Here is a 20,493-nt window from a genome sequence, read left to right on the forward strand (position 1 = left end):
AAAACTAGTCTATGAAATTAGTAATTTTATTCATGGAAAATCAGGAAAAAATCAGGTAAATTTATTACAGATTTCTGTGGACATCCTGTATTCTATATCTAACCAAAATTGCAAAAAAAAAAAAAAAAAAAAATCAAAGGAAAAATGAGAAATAGTTTCTTTTTTATATAAATTAACTCTTTGAATTTTTAAATTTTGCAATTGGTTGGGGGGTACCATTAATTTGTGGGCAATGTTACAAGTTATTAAAAGAAGAAAAAACTGGTTTGAACATCGCTTGAGATGGAAATGTTTACTGAAGGATTTGGTGGAAGGAATGCTAAATGGAAAAAGATTGACGGAAAAAAAATATCAAAATGTAGGACAACATCAAGGAAAAAAGCCCTGCTGAAATATAAAGCACTGCAGTCAGCAGTGGCGTAGCCAGGATTTGTGTATGGGGGGGGTGTTAAAAAGCATGCCCCCCACCCCACCCTGTATTAAAACAGGGGATCCGGGGGTCCTCCCTCGGGAAAATTTTGATTTTAAGGTGTAAAATTGTGCTATTTTAGCAGTTTTCGGTACTTAAATTTAAATATTGTAATGGTAAAAATTTTATTAATTTTAATATGAAATTTGTTTGAGTGATGAATAAGAAATTAATTAAAGATTTGGTGCTGAGGGGGGGGGGGGGGGGGTTTGAACCCCTAAAACCCCCCCTGGCTACGCCCCTGGCAGTTAGTACCTAGTCAATAGCGGAGAGGAACATATATCCCATTAAAGGTCCTGCAGAAAAACCTGGATGGTAATGATGTTATTTGTTTTTTTCAATGCATTTGTACACTTTTTTTTATTAAGTGGTCTGAGTTTAGTTTGCAGACCGATCAATTGATAAAAAGATTATAGATAATTATTTGAGCTTAGAATAGGGGAGGCTAGGGCATTATTTTCTAAGCAACCTTAGATAATTCAGAAGGATTTAAAAGGTTTTCTGTTAGAAAAATTGTAAATTCTATTTAGAAAGAAGTACAGATTTTTTTTTTCTAGAGCTAAGTAAGTAGGCCCTTTGAAGTGAGATTCAAGTTTATTTCCTTCATCATATTCTTCATTATTTAATGAATTAGGTATAAGGCATGTTACAGACTCTATAAAATTAATTTTTAGCCCACCATTTTGGAGGCCAATCCAAAGATAATGGTTATAGCTACAAATTACTTTATGGATTCAAAGTTCTTTATAAAACACGTGTGTTTCAGTTTTAATTCCCTGTGATTCATTACATGAATATCATTTCACAAAATGTTTTATCTTTTATATAGGTGGTCTGTTATATTATATTTTATTTTTGTCTCTGAAGTTTGGTGCACTGTTCTACAAGAGATATTTGGAATATATATTTATTAATTTAGAAAAAAAAAATACTTGTACCCTGAAATGTAATTAAAATTTATAACTATAAAAGGGAAAAATTTGAGGGTTTTATGACCTCCAAAATAGATTACAAAGTTCACATTTGGGCTAATGTAACCTGTTATAACTCCTGAGTTATGTGGTATCTTTATTAGATTATCATGGGTTTGTATACTCTTCGATATATGATTTATCATTGGCTCATCTTCCAAATAATCTCTGGACCAATTGCATAAGTGACAGAAAGATAAAATAGTTTTAAAGTTATAGTTTACCGCTAAATTAATCTGCTAACTTTTTGGGCGTATGTTCACGGTTGACGGAGCTGGCGTTGAGTGCGGCCGGTTTGCTGTTGCAGCTCCTGCTAAAAGGCGCAAGTGTCGTCCGACGGCGGCGGAAGAAGAAGAAGCGGCTGCACTTGCGGCTGCTGCTGCGGCAGGAAACGCCTGGGTGCCGCGTCCCCTCAGCGATCTCAAGATCTCTAGCATATACAACCGGAGTGCCACCGAGGCACCAGCTGAGGTAACTCATCCTGCTTTCCTGCACCTGCAACTGGCTCTAGTACGATATTCATAAAAATGTTACACGTCCTAGTAAAGGTTCAAAAATTGCACGTAAGCACACTGAAAGGCTCAGCACATTATGTAATCCAGCACCAATCAAGCTGCTTGCATTCAGATTTTTTCCAGTGGAGTTAATATTTACTGTCATTTTCATTTCAGTACAAAGTTTCATGTTTTATCAGGAGTTACAGTTCACGTTTGGTATTCTCGTTAAAAAAATATATTGACTTTGGATAATTCCGCAAAATCACAGTGGTACTATACATGCTGGTAAAGATATTTTACTGTAATAGGTACATTGTGTTTGTTATTATGTAAATTTTGATTTACATTTGGTTATATCCTGGTTTAAGTTTAGTGTGAAGTGTAATAAAAAATTCTTTATATCTTTTACGTACATTTTAAAACATGCTCAAAATAAAATAAATATATTGCTATTTGTAACATCATCTCTTTGCTGACCAGTTTAGTGAACAAAACATTTCTTTCCTGTAAAGTGGTAGAGTCTGTGTGGGCAATTTTTTGCTAGTTTAGTGTTTCTCATCTCTTTCACAAATACTTCTTGTATGCGCTGTGTTAACGCTAGAGAAATCATGATTCATCCCTAGTACAGTCATCTGCTTCAAAAGTAAATGTGGCTCCACAGTAGCTAACCAAAAATGTTAACAGCAAACTTAAAACATGTGGGCGGAGAGGTTGACAAGTTGAAAGGCATATCCAAACGGTGGGCATTTTGCAGTTTGCTGGTCCAGCCAGTCAACTGGCAAACAACAGTCTTCCCTCACCACCACTGCTTGTGAGTTTGGCGCATGTGGAGAATTGGTTGCGCTCCGCTCCTAAGTGCCAACAAGTTCACGTAGAGACAAAGGGGCAAGAAAGTCTGCGAAAACATGATCTTGGGAGAATGTGTTGGAATTGTATTGAGGATTTTGCTTCTTGTGGGATACTTCATACAAAAATATTTTAAACAGGGATGTGAAAAAATAAGCATGTAAAATTTCACTTAAAATATACAAGTAACTACATCTCCAGGCAACTTACTCCTGCTAGTATGAAGCTAGAAAAAATTATGTATGCTTTTAAAGGTATATGAAGAGTGTGGACAATGCAAACAAATTATTTTCTTCAGTTTTTTCACTGTTGTGCCCATACTGAAGATGTTTTCTTGGTTTCGATGACTTGGTTTGTTGTTTATAATTAGCAGTTTGCTGTTTGTAATAAGCAGTTTGCTGTTTCATGTTTGGTGTTTGTAAACACACGTTGTTAATAACTGCTTGTATTTTAGATGAAATTGAAGAAGTGCAGTCACATTTGTCATGATGATTCAGGGATAGACTTACCCGTTCAGGTTAGCCATCGCCATCGTAGAGAAATAAATACACACACTAGCATTCTCTGGCCTCAAAAATAAAAGAATTTTATTTACAAGTGTTTATAATTCACATAAAATACAGAAGTAGTACCAAAGGTATCAAAGGAGTAGGTATACTTGAAACTTGGCCCAAAAAGCATTTGGCAAATATGTGATTACTTTGCATAATAATTAGGTAAACCATCAGTGAGATTTTCTCAAAATTTTCCTTTACAAAATAAAATTACTTCGGTAGATTTAAAAAAATTGTATATTATAAAGTTGTGTCTAAAACTTTTGTGCTCTTTGCAACAGAGCACACCGAAACAAGTACAGCGCTAATATTACATATTGTGCTTGGAAAAAGAGAGTAAATACTCATTAAAATGCATACTGCAAACTACGTATAAGACACGCCATACTTGATGTTCTTCCATACAAGCAGCAACGTACTCTCCTTTAGGGCGGAGTTATTTTGTTAGGCGCAGTGTATGCAAACTGACATGTGTTTAGTAAGATTTTGTCGGTTATGTCCTTGTAAAACATTTAATTAAATAAATTACCCAACACAGTCAATCTCACAACTAATCAGAATCGTCTGGGGCTTTATTGGCGTTCAATTCCCAACTGAGCATTCCTGGATTTTGGTAATTGAGGTACGTGGCAGATCTTCTCTTATTCACCCCTGTCAATGCATGTAGTCACAGCTCTTTTGCGGGGACTCATTTCATGTACTCTTTTTTCAAAGGACGGTTGCTTTTCACAAGTACCTAGATTGTAATTCTGACCCAACCTTGGCTCACTTCCAAAATGCTTCATTATCACCCTGATTGCAAAGCAAAACTTCTGTTTACTCAGACAAGGCTTTAACATTGAAAGTAAGACTGCTGCACAGTATGCTCTGTTCAAGATAAATTGTCCTTTTCTTTAAATACGTTGCAGTGAATATTCAGGCTTTGACAGCTCAGTATTGTGATGTAATAAATCAAACACACACAGATTCATGTACCACCAAACTAGCTAATTGCGTATTGATACAGTGAGAGCTCTTCAATCCAGCACGTTTGAGACCTCGGCTTTGCAGTATTTGTGATTTTGCCTAATTATTGAAAGCCAATATAATTTTAATGGTAATGCGAAATGTCAGAATGTGAAATGTAACCAATTAAAAAACAGGAAACACTGTAGTGAAATGAAAACTAATTGCCGCTGGAAGCTGTACGATACATAGATTATTCTTCAGGAGCATTGAATAGTTCTGTTCGACATCACAAAACTAAAGGTACTGTCCGTTTATTAAAGGTAATATTGTAACACTGTCCTAATGTCCAAGCTGAATTAAATTTATATGTCTTTTAATTCTAATGAATTTGTAATGTGTTAACTTCTTGGTTGAATCAAATCACTTTGATACCAATCGTTGCCAGCTGATTTCAATAACTATTTAACCTGACGAGCTTAATCTATACTTACATGTTGAATCTCATACTGTTTAATTTACTTGTTCACATGAATTTGAGTAATTTAAACTCAGATGTCCAGCTCTTCAAGCATTAAGCTTAGCCAGAGCTTGCAATAATATTTATTTTATAATACAAGTTTCAGAATATGTAAACATATTTTTAAATTAATTGAAGAATTATCTATTTGCATTTGTATTTTTTGTACTGACAGAATCATGCAATGCTTGGAATCATTAGAATTTCTTATATAAGCTGTATCTATTTACGACTTAATAAATTATATTTTCTTTTGGAAATTTCTTTGTGAACTATTGAATGGTTGTTCATGAAATATTATTAAACATACATAATTATTAATGTCGCATCTGAATTATTTGAGATAATTTTTTTCTTATTTATTTAAAATAAGGCGCCCATTTCAAGTACATTGAAACTTTGCGTGATAGTCCTCATAGCTAATTGTGGAAATTGATTTTATCATTTTCTTAGGAACACACCCTTTAGTTTGGTTCATTATTATGTTTGAAATACACAAATCAAACATTATAGTTAATAAAAAGATAGATTTATCAAACAACGTGTAGGGATATAGAGTTATGTCACTACACCAACTCCTTCTTGTTCTTTCTGTGTACTTCAAATCCATCCTTTTCCTAGGCTGCCTCTATTTTCCTATTCTCTGGACATGGCCATACCATCTCATTCAAGTCCTGTACTGCTGCCTCTTACTTGCACCATCTCATTCCTGATTCTTATCTTGAATGACGGGCATTGGACGCGTGCGCGTGCAGTTGTTCCGGAAGGATCTCATCAGTGCCATGAAGCTGCCCGACTCAGAGCCCCTGTCCACCGACGAGTACTGGGTGATCAGCGACCCCTGGAAGCAGGAGTGGGAGAGGGGGGTGCAGGTGCCGGTCAACCCCGACTCTCTGCCCGAGCCCACAGTCACCGTCAACAAGAGCACCTCGGGCATCAGGCCACCTCATGACTTCAAGCTGTGAGTAGCTGCACCCCATGTCTTAGGCCTGACCAGAACATAGTTATTGGAAATAATTAGTATTGGCAAAATAAATTGGATGAATAACCTTGTAATTATGTGAACTACTGTTGTTATTAAATGATTTGGAAATATGTTGGGTACAAAATTTAAAATTAAAAAAAAAAAAGTGAGCAAGTCTTTTAATGCTTGCCAGTGAGGTGTAAACATCTAACCTCGGTAACGAGCAAACTCATGTTGTTCATGTTGCAAATAAACTTACAATATGAAACTATGGACACAAAATTTAAAGTAGAATTCTTTAAAATAATTTGAGAGTGTAAATAAACTGATAAATAAAATTGTCTCTTTTCAAATTCCAAAATTTCTGGATGCGAATCACACGCATACTTTCTGTACCTGCCGCTATAATTCGCTGCCTGAATTGTAAATGTTGCTTTCCACCATCAAACACAGATAGCAATTAGCAGCATGAAATAACCGAAAATGTTAAACTATTAGAAACTGCTGCAATAAAAGCTGGTTTTGGACCTGATTTTCGACAAGGAATTTTATTACACTACTGTTCAACTTGTTAAAACTCACTAAGCAGTTAATATTTAATACTTTATTAAAGTTTCCGCACACGTTAGAAGTTATACTTCTATGGCATTACTAAAATATTAAGGGCCCCGTCTGCTCGTGCACACATACAGTGCGCATAGCTTCAGGAAAAACGTGATTTGAAAAATACTCAAGATATCTTAGTGGGGTCTGTTTACGAAAAGCATTTAAGAATTCGTTGAGGGCCAAAAAGTACTTTTGAAACTGTATTTTTAGAACAGTAAAAATGGTTAAGAGGTGTGTTTTCAGAGTAATTTTTTATGTGTAAAATAAACAGTACAGAATCTTGAAAGCACTTAAGGGACTTGCATTACACCTTTACCTTCATTTCTATGCCATAAAATGTTACATTACCTGCTCAAATTTCACAGTTTCCCTGTGGACGACAAGAAGACTGCACGCCAGTCCACAGCCTTGCACTTGGCGGTGATACCATGCGTGTATCATCCCGCCTCACTAACACACATACACTCTGACTAGATGGAATTATTTTTAACACATTATAACACTTAAGTATATGTTTGTATTTTTGTTTTTACGTAAACAACTAAAATCAGTCTGTAAATATTTCCTACAAAGAAACCTTAACTTATTTAGCTAATTTATAATAATTATTATATTATAATGTTATGAAAAAAAGTAAAATAAAAATAATATATTAGGACTAATATTTGAACTGCGTTCCTTAGGGTTATCAAGTGCGCGCTCTACTGCTGAGCTACTAAGCCTCTTGGAAATTTAGAAGGAAAATATGTATTATAATCATTGTAATGCCAGTTTTTCTAGGTTTTTTAAAACTTGTGATCACTTTTTACTATGATTATTTTAGTTACATGGTAGTAAAACTATCATAAAGTTTCATTTGGAACACCATACGTTTGGTATGTCCCCTAATGTTCACAAAAATGACTATATACTATGGGTTTATGTTGCTAAAAGTAGATTCACCATCTTTGTGACACACCATACTCACGAAATGTTTCCTACCAAATATACCGAGAGCTAAGATGTTTACACATTCCAAAATTTCTTCAAATTTGTAGCTTTAATTTGACTTCTGCTAATCCTGTTGTTTATTTATTTGCATATTATTCTGAATTAAATTTCATATTATTCAGGCATATAATAAATATTTTGAATCTTTAAGATACAGTGACTAAATCTTCGTGATTCCATATACATTAACTTTTTCATTTAATTATTTTTTTTGTGAGTTAATTTTTGGTGTATCTATTAGTAACGAACCAATAATCAAAACAATTATTTGATTTTTAATGTTGAATTGAGTATAAAATTATTCACGGATATCAAATATTTTTTCAATGCAGGCCACTAGTGGTAGTACCTATAAAAGTTACAAAAATCACAAAGTCTTGAATTAAACTGTAACTTGACTTGAAATCTCGAAACTTTCATATTCAGTGGCCTTTTACTAAGTTTTTTTTTTTTTAATACCTAACTTCAGTCTATGGCCGTGCATTTAATATAATTATTTTAAGATAGTAAGTGTTCATACTTTATAAATTACAAAATGGGTTATAAAAAATGATAATTAAAACAGATTAAGAGTATTGTGGCACAAACAGTTTATTTGGAAGTTCCTGGGTTGCAGGCACTGAACAGCGTTCTCCTTTCAAAACATAAAAACCGAGGAGTTACTTACAGACCATATCACAGATATCAAAAGTAGAAAACACAAACCCTTTACAAAAATTAAGACATAGTATTAAATTATATAAACCCTTTACATTGATTATATTTAACGTTATAAAAGTATGAGAATATATTTTTTCTCCGGGTGAGTTCCGATTGTTAAAGTCTACCGGGAGACAAATGAACTAACTAGAAATGATGTCTTTAGAATTTTAAATGTTGCTAATATAAAAATAATATAGCCCTAGGGGAATGCAAAGAAATAAACAGTTACCAATTATGAATTATGTTTAATGGGTACGAGTTGGTAATTTGTGGGACTAGTGGAATGCTGTTAAAATAAATGTTTCATGAAAACGTCGCCGGCGGGAAGTTTAGAATAAGTGGTTGGCGGGCTTAGAGGCAGAAGGTGATGAAGGGGTAGAAGATTGCGGAGTCACATTGAATACTAAGGGGTGTAACTCCTGAATGACGTTAGTCTCTTGCTTATTATATGTGCATACATAAATTTCACTTTGTGGGATGAAAAGGGATATAAGAGAAATTTATTATAAGATCCTGAAAATTCACCAGGTATTTGTGAACACCATGCAATAATGATACAATTTGAAGTACAGTAAAACTTTTACTATCACTCGTTTAGCCTTTGTTATCATATAAAAGAAGTGTGAGAGTATCAACAAACAAATAGGCATTTTTAAAATTGTGCACAAAATTTTACATCCTACTGTATCAAGCTGGAATTGACTGTACTGTATGATGGCAGAAGTGACTAATTGTTGGTGTGCCACAACCCCATATTTATATGTATTAAAGTTTAAAATGATTTTTTGTAGATTTAAACACACACCTTATTTTCATTATGTTTCCAAGTCCTCAGGAAATCATGTTACAATACATATGTTTGATTTAATGCAATTTTTTTAACATACGCCATTGCAGTTTTGCACTGTTTGTCGTGGAAAAAATTCAAGAATGCAAAATAAGAAATATAAATAAAAACATAAACCCACAGAGAACAAGCCTAAATCAGCTAATGTCAAACGGATGAAACCAACACTGAAACTAAACAGGTATTATGAACAAAACAATGATGACAGCACACACCACACTTTTAATATCAGACAGTACAAGAATTTCATTTGAGGAATTTAGTTGTGTAAAATTAACAGCACAGATGAACACAGTGGCTAACAGTGACGAGACAGTTTCAACAAGAACAGAAAATGTAGACTGATAACAAATCTGGACAATGCAGCAAACACACAAACACAACAATGAAAATAAACAGGTAACAACCCAACGTAGATTGCACTGACGAACACTGTAGGTTTCCTATGAAAAAACAGTTGCTGCAATGGCATATGTCCAAAAAATTGTATGAAATTAAATTTCCCCATTGTATGAATAATTTAAAGATTGTACCTGTGAACTATTAAGAGATTTCTGTTATCCATCTGTGATGGTTAATCAAAGTTTTACTGCACTAAAGTAAGAAATTAAATTATCTTAAAACAATATTTTTTTATGCTCTGGGGTAGCTGCATCACGCTGGGGCGACATGCTTGAGAGTGTCGTGCACTAAATAGAGCATGACGGTAAAACTTACTTTATTCTACTGTGTGTTGCTTTCCTTCTGGCTGCAGGCCCAAATCAAAGTACATCAGGATAACGAAAGACGAGTTCTTCAACACGGAAGAGCATTTCTTGTCCAACGCCCCCACCAGAGCAGAGAAGGCTTGCTCCTACGACCTGGACGACTGTGATGTGGCGTGGCTGCAGATAGCAAACGGAGAGCGAGCTCTAATGGGTAACTTTTCACATTGTTCTCTATTTATTTAACTACTTAAAAAATCAAAACAATTTTTATAATATACAGTTATATCACTTTATTACAATTAGCTCTTTTTTATTTTTAGTAAAATTTAAGAAAGATGTTTTCAAAATAAACATAATATTCCTAACAGGATATTTTTGGTACATTCAATAAACTTTAAAAAACCAAAATCACAGTGAGTTGATCATGTGCATATTCTTAGCGCAGAACAACTACTAATTTAAGAAATGTTAGGTTTATACAGTTCAAATGTTTTGCTCATAGGGAGTGAGGAGAATAAAATATTGCACAATTCTTTTAGAGAGCTGTTGCAAGGTAATTATGTACAGTCAAACCTCTAGCTATCGTTTTTCAGGGGACCAACAAAAAATTCTGTAGATGCAGACATTCAATAGATGTGGACTTCACTCTTAGATTTTGAAAAAAATATTTCAACCTCAAAATAAGTGTCAGCAATATATCAGTTACTTGTCATTAAAGTTTAATCAATTAAAAAAAAAAAAATGGAAGCATTTTACTTAATCCAATTTACACTTAAAAAACATATCCTATGCACAATACCTACAATTCAATTTCTTCAATAATCCTAATTCGTTCATCAAGTGTTCTCACCTGTTTACTATGCCGAGACATTTTAATCGCTCTAAAGTGTTAACCTCACTCTTGACTTTTTATTAAGGCAACATTCACGCACATGTAAAGGAAACACAGATTAGAATCAGCAAGGAACATGTGCCGTAGATTAGGATAGCATGCCCGAACAATGAAATACCGGCCTACAGAAATTCGTTCACGATGCTGCACAGGAATCAATAAATTTTCAACGCCACAGCAGACGCCATATTGGTTTCTTTGTATCAATGCTCAGTCATAATAAGATACATCTTTATTCTTGAAGTGATTTTATATAAGTACGGTATAAAATGTTTTGTTTTTTTACGTTACCATTTTTGTCGACATGAAAAAGTTTCGTACATAAATACAAGTCAATAGTGTGGCAACGTTTCGTGATGAGTCGATTTCACGGAAATATGGCACCAATGTTAGCCATCTACTGGTTGTTGACAGTTCACTCGTTGCTATTATAAAATGGCTGCAGATTTAAAGTGATTTTTACTACCACCGTATACTGTCGTTACTGTTTTTATGACGGTTTCTTTCTAATAAATGTTTATTTCTGCAAAATATTTATGGTTAAACGATCATCTATTATAATTTATAGTGACTGGACCACATATTTTGTACGATCAATGCGGACAAAACGATAATTCGAACATCGGTACAAGCAGACTTTTTTAACCTTAGTTGTGTGGCAATTTTGCTGGGACTGTAGAAAGTATACGATAAACACGGACAATTGATACATGCGAGTTCAATAGATAGAGGTTTGACTGTAGTTATTTTTGAACATTTTTTTTAAAATGCAAGTAGTGCTTTGAAAATTTTTTTGTTAAAATTAGTAGTAGGCCTATGTTATTTTACTATTAAAATTTTGTGAAATTTGCCTTACACTGTTCACAGTAATTCACAAATATATTTTTACAATCATTTTTATTTTCAGGGGCTGATGTTTTTGGTAATAATGTTTGTAACTTATTTTGCACATCTAAAATTATTTTTGTTGTTTTCATCTGGACTTATGTATTAAGGGAATATACTTTTTTAAGAGCAAAGTTAATTTGTTTGGAGCTTGCAAGTGTTGTATCATGTCTGCAATATTTCAACTTTAAATACAATTTTAATTTTAATATTAATGGTTACTTAATAGAATAACTGACAACTCTACAGACACTAAACACCAGCTTATGTTGTAAATGGTAATTCCTCCAGGCCTTCAACCAATAACGGAAGATCAACTAGAGAGGGTCGTTGAAGAGCTGGAACTGCGGTGCTGGGAAAAAGTACAATCGATTGTTAAAACAGAGGAAGGACTAGGAATTGAGTATGACGAGAACGTCATCTGTGATGTGTGCAGATCGGTGAGTAACATCACCATCTGTGTTCTTTGATGTGTATAGTATTGATATTTTATACTCTAGCTTTCTTGTTCAGGTATAATTAAGGAGGGGCCATTTGAATTCTCAAATACCATCAAATCCTTGTATCCTAATGATTTTTTATTCTATGAAAAATAATATAAGACCAATTTTAGAAAAGTAAATTAAAAATTTAGCACTGGAAACATCTGAAGTTACTAGGTCAATTTTTTTCTGATTTTGTTCCCTGTTACCATTCTCCAAGATAGTGTATTTTTAACATGTAGTTTTATAAAAAAAATTACAATATGTATTGATTCTGAAAACTTTGTTGAATGATTCAACATCATAGTTAATATTTTTTCACTTCTTGTACATTATTTTATTTTTGGCCCTTGAGATGTAGATTAGGATTCGAGGGGTATATTCAAAGTACTCTTTGGGATTTGAATTTGAGATTTTGACTTGAGAAAATTGAGATCTGATTCATCACTGGTTCAATATATTAAATGTAGGCACTGTGTACTTGTAGTTTTGGTTTTGCTCGAGCACTGCACCACGGAATTTCCTAGCTGCACAGTCACGCACCTATGTGTGGGATTTTCCTATTAACCATAACGAGAAAATAACTGCATCTCTCGGGCAGGCGACTGATTGTTACTTTCTCTGTCTGTCTGTCTGTCTGTCTGTCTGTCTGTCTGTCTGTCTGTCTGTCTGTCTGTCTGTCTTTCTTTCTTTCTTTCTGAGACTGCAAAACTGCCCAAATGCACCAGAAGCAATATTAACTGATGCTAACATCTAATTTACATAATCAATACCATTCCACTAGTTAAAAAAAAACTAAGATAGGTATGTTTTTTAATAGATATGGGCCAGTCAAAACCTCAAATATCATATAATAGCCACTATTCAAAACATTTAATATTTGAGGAAAAAATTTGAAAGAAATATTCGAGGCAGGAAAATAAAAAAATTCAAACATTTTTTACATTCAAAATTGGCCCAGCTAAGCAATTCAGAATAGTAATAATTCATAACTTACTTGAAGATTTGATATTGTTGATATGCAATAGAATGTTTTGCTGAAATATTGAAGTTATTTATTTAGGATTGGTTTCGTCGAGTAGTTTTAAGAATAGAAATTTGTGGCAAGTCCTTTGAAAAATTATTCTTTTTCCCTACAGTTGAACAAATAACATACCTTTGTACAGTACAAAACAATTGCACTTAGTGATTACACTTAGTTCATTTTATCTTCATGAGAAATTGCCATCTGACCAATTTTCTGAAGATAAAAAAACAATTAAATATCCCTTAAAATTCCCAGACTGCATTTTTTTTAGTATGTAATAACTAGGGCACAAGGCCACAGGGGCGATTGCTTCATGAAAATTTGCTGTCGCCATATGTGAATGCCAATGCTGTGGTCAATAAATTTTTTAATTACATTTCCGATAAAGGTATATTTGTGGCTGATCTGGACCAATGAGCTTTAAAATGTCTCCCTCTTAATTCTTCATTATGTTTTTGGCGAGATGCCAGCAGACACGACCAGTGAGGACAGCATCTAGACTTGTACAATGCAGCTACCTTCCTTGTCCAAAGTGGAACAGAGGAAAACAGCCCTGTGAGCCAATCACAACTAAAATTACCTTATAACAAGGAGTTACATCAGACTTTTCAGCTTCAAGGCCAATTCCCTAAGGTTAAAAAAAATATATTTTTTTCCCTGAAGTTCTGGAGCAATACGTCACGCCAGGGCATGGTGCGTCCTGATTGGCAGTGGCAAATAACGTGCTGCATATATGCAGCTTGATACAATTTCCTAGCTGCTCAGCCACGCGCCTACGTACAGGATTTTCCCATTAACGATAATGAGAAAATAACTACGTGTCTCGAGGTGCCTGATTGTCACGCCCCCTGTCTTTCTTTCTTTTCGAGACTGTGAAACTGCTGTAACGCACCAGAAGCAATACTAACTTATGCTAACGTATAAATTACCTAATTAATACTGTATCCATAAAGCATAATATAAACTAAAACTATCTAAATTTGGTCACTAAATTCAAAACTTGTAACCAGTTACTTTAATGTCTTGTTAGAATTGATGTTTAAACTTTCCCCAATAACAAAATACAATTACTTCGTAAATGAAATATACATTATTTTACTAGGGTACTATGACTGAATTACTACTGTAATAATAGAAAAACATTATACCTAAAACAATACTGAAAGTTGGGGAGAGCAGGGGTTGGCAATATAAGACACTTCCACCTGTGCAGTTGGCAAGGACCACATTATTAATCCCTACAGAAGCTATCACAGTTATGTTCATGTTTGCCACTAGCTAAAGTGCATTGTGGATGTGTGTTTAGCACCTTCAGGGTAAATTTTTGACTCAAAAAGAAATTGTTATCCTAAACATGAAAATATTAGCAATATACCCGGTCAAATCCATGAATTCTTAAATGTGTAGCATTTTAATGATTTGAGTTTTGAGGAAAATGATTCTAAGAAAAATACTGAAGGAAAGTAAATTCAAAAATCAAACACTGGCAAGTCTGGGCTAGTTTTTTGTAATATAGTACAATCATTCCCCAAGATATTTTACATTATGTATATGTGTAATTATTTAATAAAATTATAATATCTTTTTATTTTAAAAACTATGTTAGTGAAACAAACATTATAGGGGTTAAATGTTTTTTACACCATAGTTAATATTTTTCATTTCTGGTACATTGTTTTAGTTTTGACCCTTGACATGTAGATTCGAATTTTATTAGTATATTGTGATTCTTGTTACTTATTGGGATTATAATTTTAAAAAAAACATGGGATTCGACCCATCATTAGTTTTAAGTCAGTACGTTAAAAGCTCTTTAAACCAGCACGTTCAGGATCACGGCCATGTCGGATTAGTGATTTTGCCGGAGCAGTTGAACGTCATTATACCATATTTACCTGAATTAGAGCCACCCTCTGTCGCAGGCAGACCCTAACATTATGGTGTCCCTCTACAGTAAAATAATTTTTTTTTCCTTCTTCCTTTGCATCAGAATAACTTTCACCACTTCTTTTTATTAGGGCTTTTCTGATACTGATACAAATACCTCCATTGATACCAGATATTACAACCAACATTTATAATTACTGGCTTTCTTTATAAATTAGTAGTTGAAACACTTTTTTTATAATTTTTTTAGTGTATACCATAATTTTATTATTTAATCTAAAATACATATTCTAAAATAAAAGCACATATTTGTTAGATAAACATTCTCTTATTTGCTCATAGTTAACCAGTAAACAATAATTTTTAATATTTTCCCTTTAAAAATACAAGTTTTTTTTTTTTGAAATTTGACTGGGCAGTGAAGAGGATCTGTGGTCTGTAACAATCAACAAACAAAGCAAGTATTTGAAAAACCAATCTGTTCAGGTATTTTTATTTAAAGTACCACAGATACCTGTGCCGATACCTTGTGTTCGAGTGAGAGCTGAATATCTGCAGATATCTGATTCCAGCATCAGGATTGGAACATCTGCTTGTTTTTATACATCCTTTACTACCACACATTATTCTTGCAGAACCTATATGGGTGCACTGCTACACAGTAGTTTGTCTGTTTGGCATAGTTTGCAACTTTGAGGCTGTAATTGAGGTTTCTTTCTTGTTTTGGAACCTAAGATGCACATATGCCATATTTGTTGACATTTACAAATAACAGGTAGGTAATTTTAAATCTTATGAAAACTACAACGTGAAATTCCATTTAACCCAACTTGCAGGTGATGTTAACATTACATTTAAGAAGAAAAAATTTAGAAGCATAAATAAGTATACCAGCACAATAAATAAATATTCATAAGGTGCATTCCTTTATGTAACTTAGACGCAAACTTTGCTTTACTTGTTTTTTCTTCTTCTTCTTTTTTTCAACTTTTATGCAGTTGGAAGTAATAGAACACACCCTGATACCTGATTCAGGAGCCATATTATTTTTATGTAGGTTCGAAATCCAGCAACTAAATATTATATTTTAATTTTTTTTACTTAACACTGTTTTATGGATGGTGAAGTATATTCTTATGGGATTTTTTTTTTCAATCCCAAGCCAGACTATTTTTTTGTGAGCGGTTTGTATAAATTGAAACCCCAGCCTCTATTCTGGTTTGTTAATATGATAGTTATAACAAGAGCAGCAAAAAATAATAAAAAATATACAAAGTTAATGTGCATGCGATACATAGCCTTTATATAAAACACACGAACTCACACTGTTAAAATATTTATTGTGATCATTTAAGTGGTTTCTTGTGGAAATGTTGAACAAATTGTTACTAATGCTTTTAATTTTATTAAATACATACTTCTTCAGCATAAATAGATTCTTTAGATTGCCAAAGGAAATGTCAAAACATAGTTGTGCCAAACTTGTAGCTAGTGGCCAGCATGAAGTCCATTTTCAGTAGCAACAAGTAATTATTGTATTATTATTATTTCGAACAAAATGATACCACAGAAGGGCATATTCAATGTATTTTTTTAAAAAAACTAACTATAATTACCAGATGGCAATTAAGTTTCAGCAAAATGCATAATCAAATCCATTTTTAAAGGCTTCGAATGGAGACTTTAATTGAATTATTAGTGAAATATAAATTAAATTGAGAAGAGTGACATCTCCCCGATAAATCGCTATACAAGGGCAAACACATCTTTTAATTATGACCTAAAGAAATAGTATAAAAAACGAATCACTCCTAGCTTTTGGTAAATGGTCAACGTAATGGTAAAAACTAAAAACGCCATAAAAAACCTAGATAAGCCCAAATATTCTTACTGAGGTTGCATTTGTCGTGATGGTGCTTGCAGCCGGACTCGGAGGAGGGCAACGAGATGGTGTTCTGCGACTACTGCAACATCTGCGTGCACCAGGCGTGCTACGGCATCACCACCATCCCGTCCGGCTCGTGGATGTGTCGCACGTGCGCGCTGGGCCAGCGCCCCGAGTGCGTGCTCTGCCCCAACAAGGGCGGAGCCATGAAGTGCACCCGCTCGGGGCAGAAGTGGGCGCACGTGTCTTGCGCGCTCTGGATACCTGAAGTCAGCATAGGCTGCGTGGAGAAGATGGAGCCCATCACCAAGATATCCAGTATTCCGGTACGCTGCTGGTCATTCGCGTTCACCTCAGCAAGTCTCTGTTCATAACCGCACTTACAATCCTATTGAGCGGATAGTGTTAAAGGTGCTTAGCTATAGAAGTACGTTTCATTTCATTTCCATCATTTCCTTAAACCACTCCAAGCAAATGCTGAGTTGGTTCCTTACTATAGATCATAGTTAATTACTTCCCTAATTTTGTTTGATTATGTTATTGAATTACTTTATGTATAAGATTTAAAAAAAAAATAAACATATTTTTTTCTCATAACATACTGACTGTATTTTGTCCAAAAAAATTAAATTTTTTTCTTACAAAAATTTTATGGCATACTGCAGGCCTGCTGTTTTTACGGATTTTATCCGTTTCCGCGGATATTTGAAGCTTAAAACGGACTAACGGATAAACTGTGACATTCACAGATATTTACGACGCTTCGCCGATATTTTCAAATTTAAATTTTTTTCTTGTAAATATTTACATTCAACTAGCTATTTGAAGTTGTCAAACCATACAAGCATCCAACAGTAAAGCAACACTCACATTAGGTGTAGCGACACGGAACTTCCAAGCGTTTAACCACAAACCAAAAACATATATTCCCACATATTGTTTCATGAAGTACAATACCGTATTTACCCATGTACCACCCGCACATTTTTTCTGAAAAACAACATTCAAAAGTCGGGGTGTGGGTCATACACGAAATTTGAGATTTTGGACAACAATGAAGACTGAAAAAATTGGATTTATAGTACATTACCGAATGCTGGACGCATTTATTACAATGAAAATACAGCGAAACCCCTTATTTACGTTACCGTTATTTACTTTTTCCCGATATTTGCACCATTTTATTTCGGTCCCGTTTTAACCTCATATGATGCAATGCAATAAATTGCCGTTGTTTACAACGCGCGTATAAACTGCTTCCCGCAATTTACGCAGTTTATTCTGAGATTAACGCTTTCTAATTTAAATAATCGTAATACGACGTATTCTGATGTGTTTTCAAGACGTTTTTAAAATTATTAAACTTTATCCGTAACGTGTCGGGAGTCGCTGTAATCCACCTATAAAACGTAAACAGCGCCAGTTGGCATCATTCGGTATAGAGCGCGCGCACGTAGTCGAAGATCGATAGCGATAGCTCGCAAACTTCTTGCTACGCGCGCGCTCTGTTTACAACTGAGTTAACTATAACTGGCAACCCGCGCCATTTTATGCGTATCAATACAATTCACGTTTTTGCTACGGGTTTTTTTTTTACGTTGAATAAAATGGTTTTATGGCATCACTCATTATTTTTAATTATTTGGCACTACGAGCTTTATTTTTATTTGCAGGATGTTGCAACGGACTGAACAGTTGACGATTGTGGTTATTGCATACAAACATTTAAAAATTTATTTCACCAAATTTACGTCTGTTGTTTAGCAAAATTGATCTACTATTTTGACAATGAATATTACTGGGTTTTTTTTTCTTAATATTTCATGCATTTGTGTTAGTAAAATTCTGTGCTGCAGTTATAAAGAGTTTTCTTTGTTGTTACAATGACAGACTCTTTTTCCCTATTTATGCAGGCACATGTAAATAGACATTACAGTGAAAAAAAAATTTTTCCAGAGAGTATGTTGAAAATTTGGGGTGCGGGTCATACATGGGGGCGGGTGGTACATGAGTAAATACGGTATCTATGGTTTTAGGGGAAATGTTTTTTGTTTGTTGAGTTAAACGCTAAGAAGTGTCATGGCGTCAGTAAACATTTGAATTCTTTGCCATTTAAATGTTTAGGTGCTGTATTTTTTTACAAACTTCTTACGTGATTAAGTAGTAGTTTTGGGTTTAGCTGATTGTGATGGAGAAAAAACAATTTTCTGCAGTTTGTTCGACTTGCAACTCGGAACTGAACGTGACAAAGGGCGGCTTGAAGGATCTTTGGCGGCACGAAAATACGCACGTTCATGCGAAAAACCAACAAACTGCTGATCAGAGTTGTTCTTTGACGAGTTTTGTAACCAAACCAAACAAAATAATTGATGCGGATCTGTTATGGGCAAACTTTGTTTGTGGAAACCATTTATCTGTGAAACTCAGTGATAATTTCACGAAACTTGTCCTGCAAATGTTTCCAGATAGCGAAATTGCAAGAAACTTTCATTGTTCTCTTACTAAAACTATCCAGATAATTATTCAATCTTTGGGTACATCAGCTGCAGATTATGTTTCCTATGTTATGAAAACACAATTTTCCACACTGATGATTGATGAATCAACTGATGTTACAGTCACTCGGCAGGTTGTAGTGTTAGCAAGGTTCTTTCCATCTAAGATTGTTGAAACTCATTTGTACAAAGTAATGGCTTTTAGTGGTGCTGCAACTAGAGAAAATCTCTTTGCTTTGGTGAGCTCCTCATTTGAAGAGGATGTTATTCTCTGGAAAAATTGTTTAAGTATGTCAGCTGATGGAGCAAAGACGATGGTTGGAGAATTCAATTCAATGCTATTCAGGGTGACACAACAACAAGGCAATGTATGGCTCTTACATTGGACATGCCACGTGGCTCAGCTAGCAGCATCTCATGCCTGCAGTGAGCTGCCAGACGTGTGTGAACAGTTATTTAAAGATGTCTATGTGCACTTCAAAACCTCAGGAAAGCGGAAAGATGAATTCTAGGATTTTCAGGAAATGTTGGAAATGGAGACGCACAACATTCTTCGACCTTTTTTCACAAGATGGTTGGCTCTCCTACAGTGTGTGGAGCACTTGTTAGAGCAGTGGTTTGCACTGATCAACTATTTTGATAATTTGGATGGGAAAGAAAGCAAATCAGATTCTGTTTATCGCGTTGTCAGTACTTTACACTCAGATTTGGATAAACTTTACTTTTTCTTCCTTCAAGCTGTACTGCCAAGATTTTCCAAATTCAACACTTTGTTTCAGCAAGAAAGACCATACATCCATAAACTCTGTCCTGAAACGTGTGTACTGCTCAGGCAATTTGTTGCAAGCTACATGAAATTTCCAATAATTAGGGCCACGATTATATGGTGAATCGCGAAATCGCGAAATTTTCCGCGAATTTGTATGGAAATTGCGAAAAAAGCGATTTTTAAGAAAAACCGCTAAATAACACCGAAATTACACAATACAAGTCTCTTATATTTTAATGTGGAAAGCTTGATAGTCACGACTTGCCAGGGTCCTGGTTGATAATCTGGAAGAATTTCCTGCCTACGTGCTTCCTCTTATCAGCTTTAGGGCGCCGTCTGGTCAGCGTGTGTGTTAGTGAAGCGGGATGATAAGAGCGACGCTCAATGGTAGTTCTAGCGCGGTAAAACCTCTTTAAGTGCAAGGCTCTGAACTGGCGCGCAGTCATCTCGTTCCCTTCAGATAACTGTGAAATTTGAGCGGTGACTGTAACATTATATGGCAGAAAAATAAAGATAAAGGTGTAATGCATTTCCCTCTGATACTTTCAAGAAA

The 20,493-nt window shown here is 34.5% G+C and overlaps 1 protein-coding gene across 3 annotated transcripts in view; it reads left to right on the forward strand.

Annotated features, from left to right (window-relative positions):
- Nucleotides 1-20,493, forward strand: part of LOC134540802 (PHD finger protein rhinoceros-like) — a 64,396-nt gene that overhangs the window by 23,601 nt on the left and 20,302 nt on the right. For all 3 annotated transcript variants that reach the window (XM_063383752.1, XM_063383736.1, XM_063383745.1), the window contains exons 4-8: nucleotides 1,748-1,911; nucleotides 5,558-5,763; nucleotides 9,666-9,829; nucleotides 11,687-11,835; nucleotides 16,715-17,002. In XM_063383752.1, the coding sequence (XP_063239822.1) occupies nucleotides 1,748-1,911; nucleotides 5,558-5,763; nucleotides 9,666-9,829; nucleotides 11,687-11,835; nucleotides 16,715-17,002 (971 nt within the window). The remainder of the gene's footprint in view (nucleotides 1-1,747; nucleotides 1,912-5,557; nucleotides 5,764-9,665; nucleotides 9,830-11,686; nucleotides 11,836-16,714; nucleotides 17,003-20,493) is intronic.

The sequence above is a fragment of the Bacillus rossius genome, chromosome 1 (assembly GCF_032445375.1).
Source record: "Bacillus rossius redtenbacheri isolate Brsri chromosome 1, Brsri_v3, whole genome shotgun sequence".
Lineage (NCBI taxonomy): Eukaryota > Metazoa > Arthropoda > Insecta > Phasmatodea > Bacillidae > Bacillus > Bacillus rossius.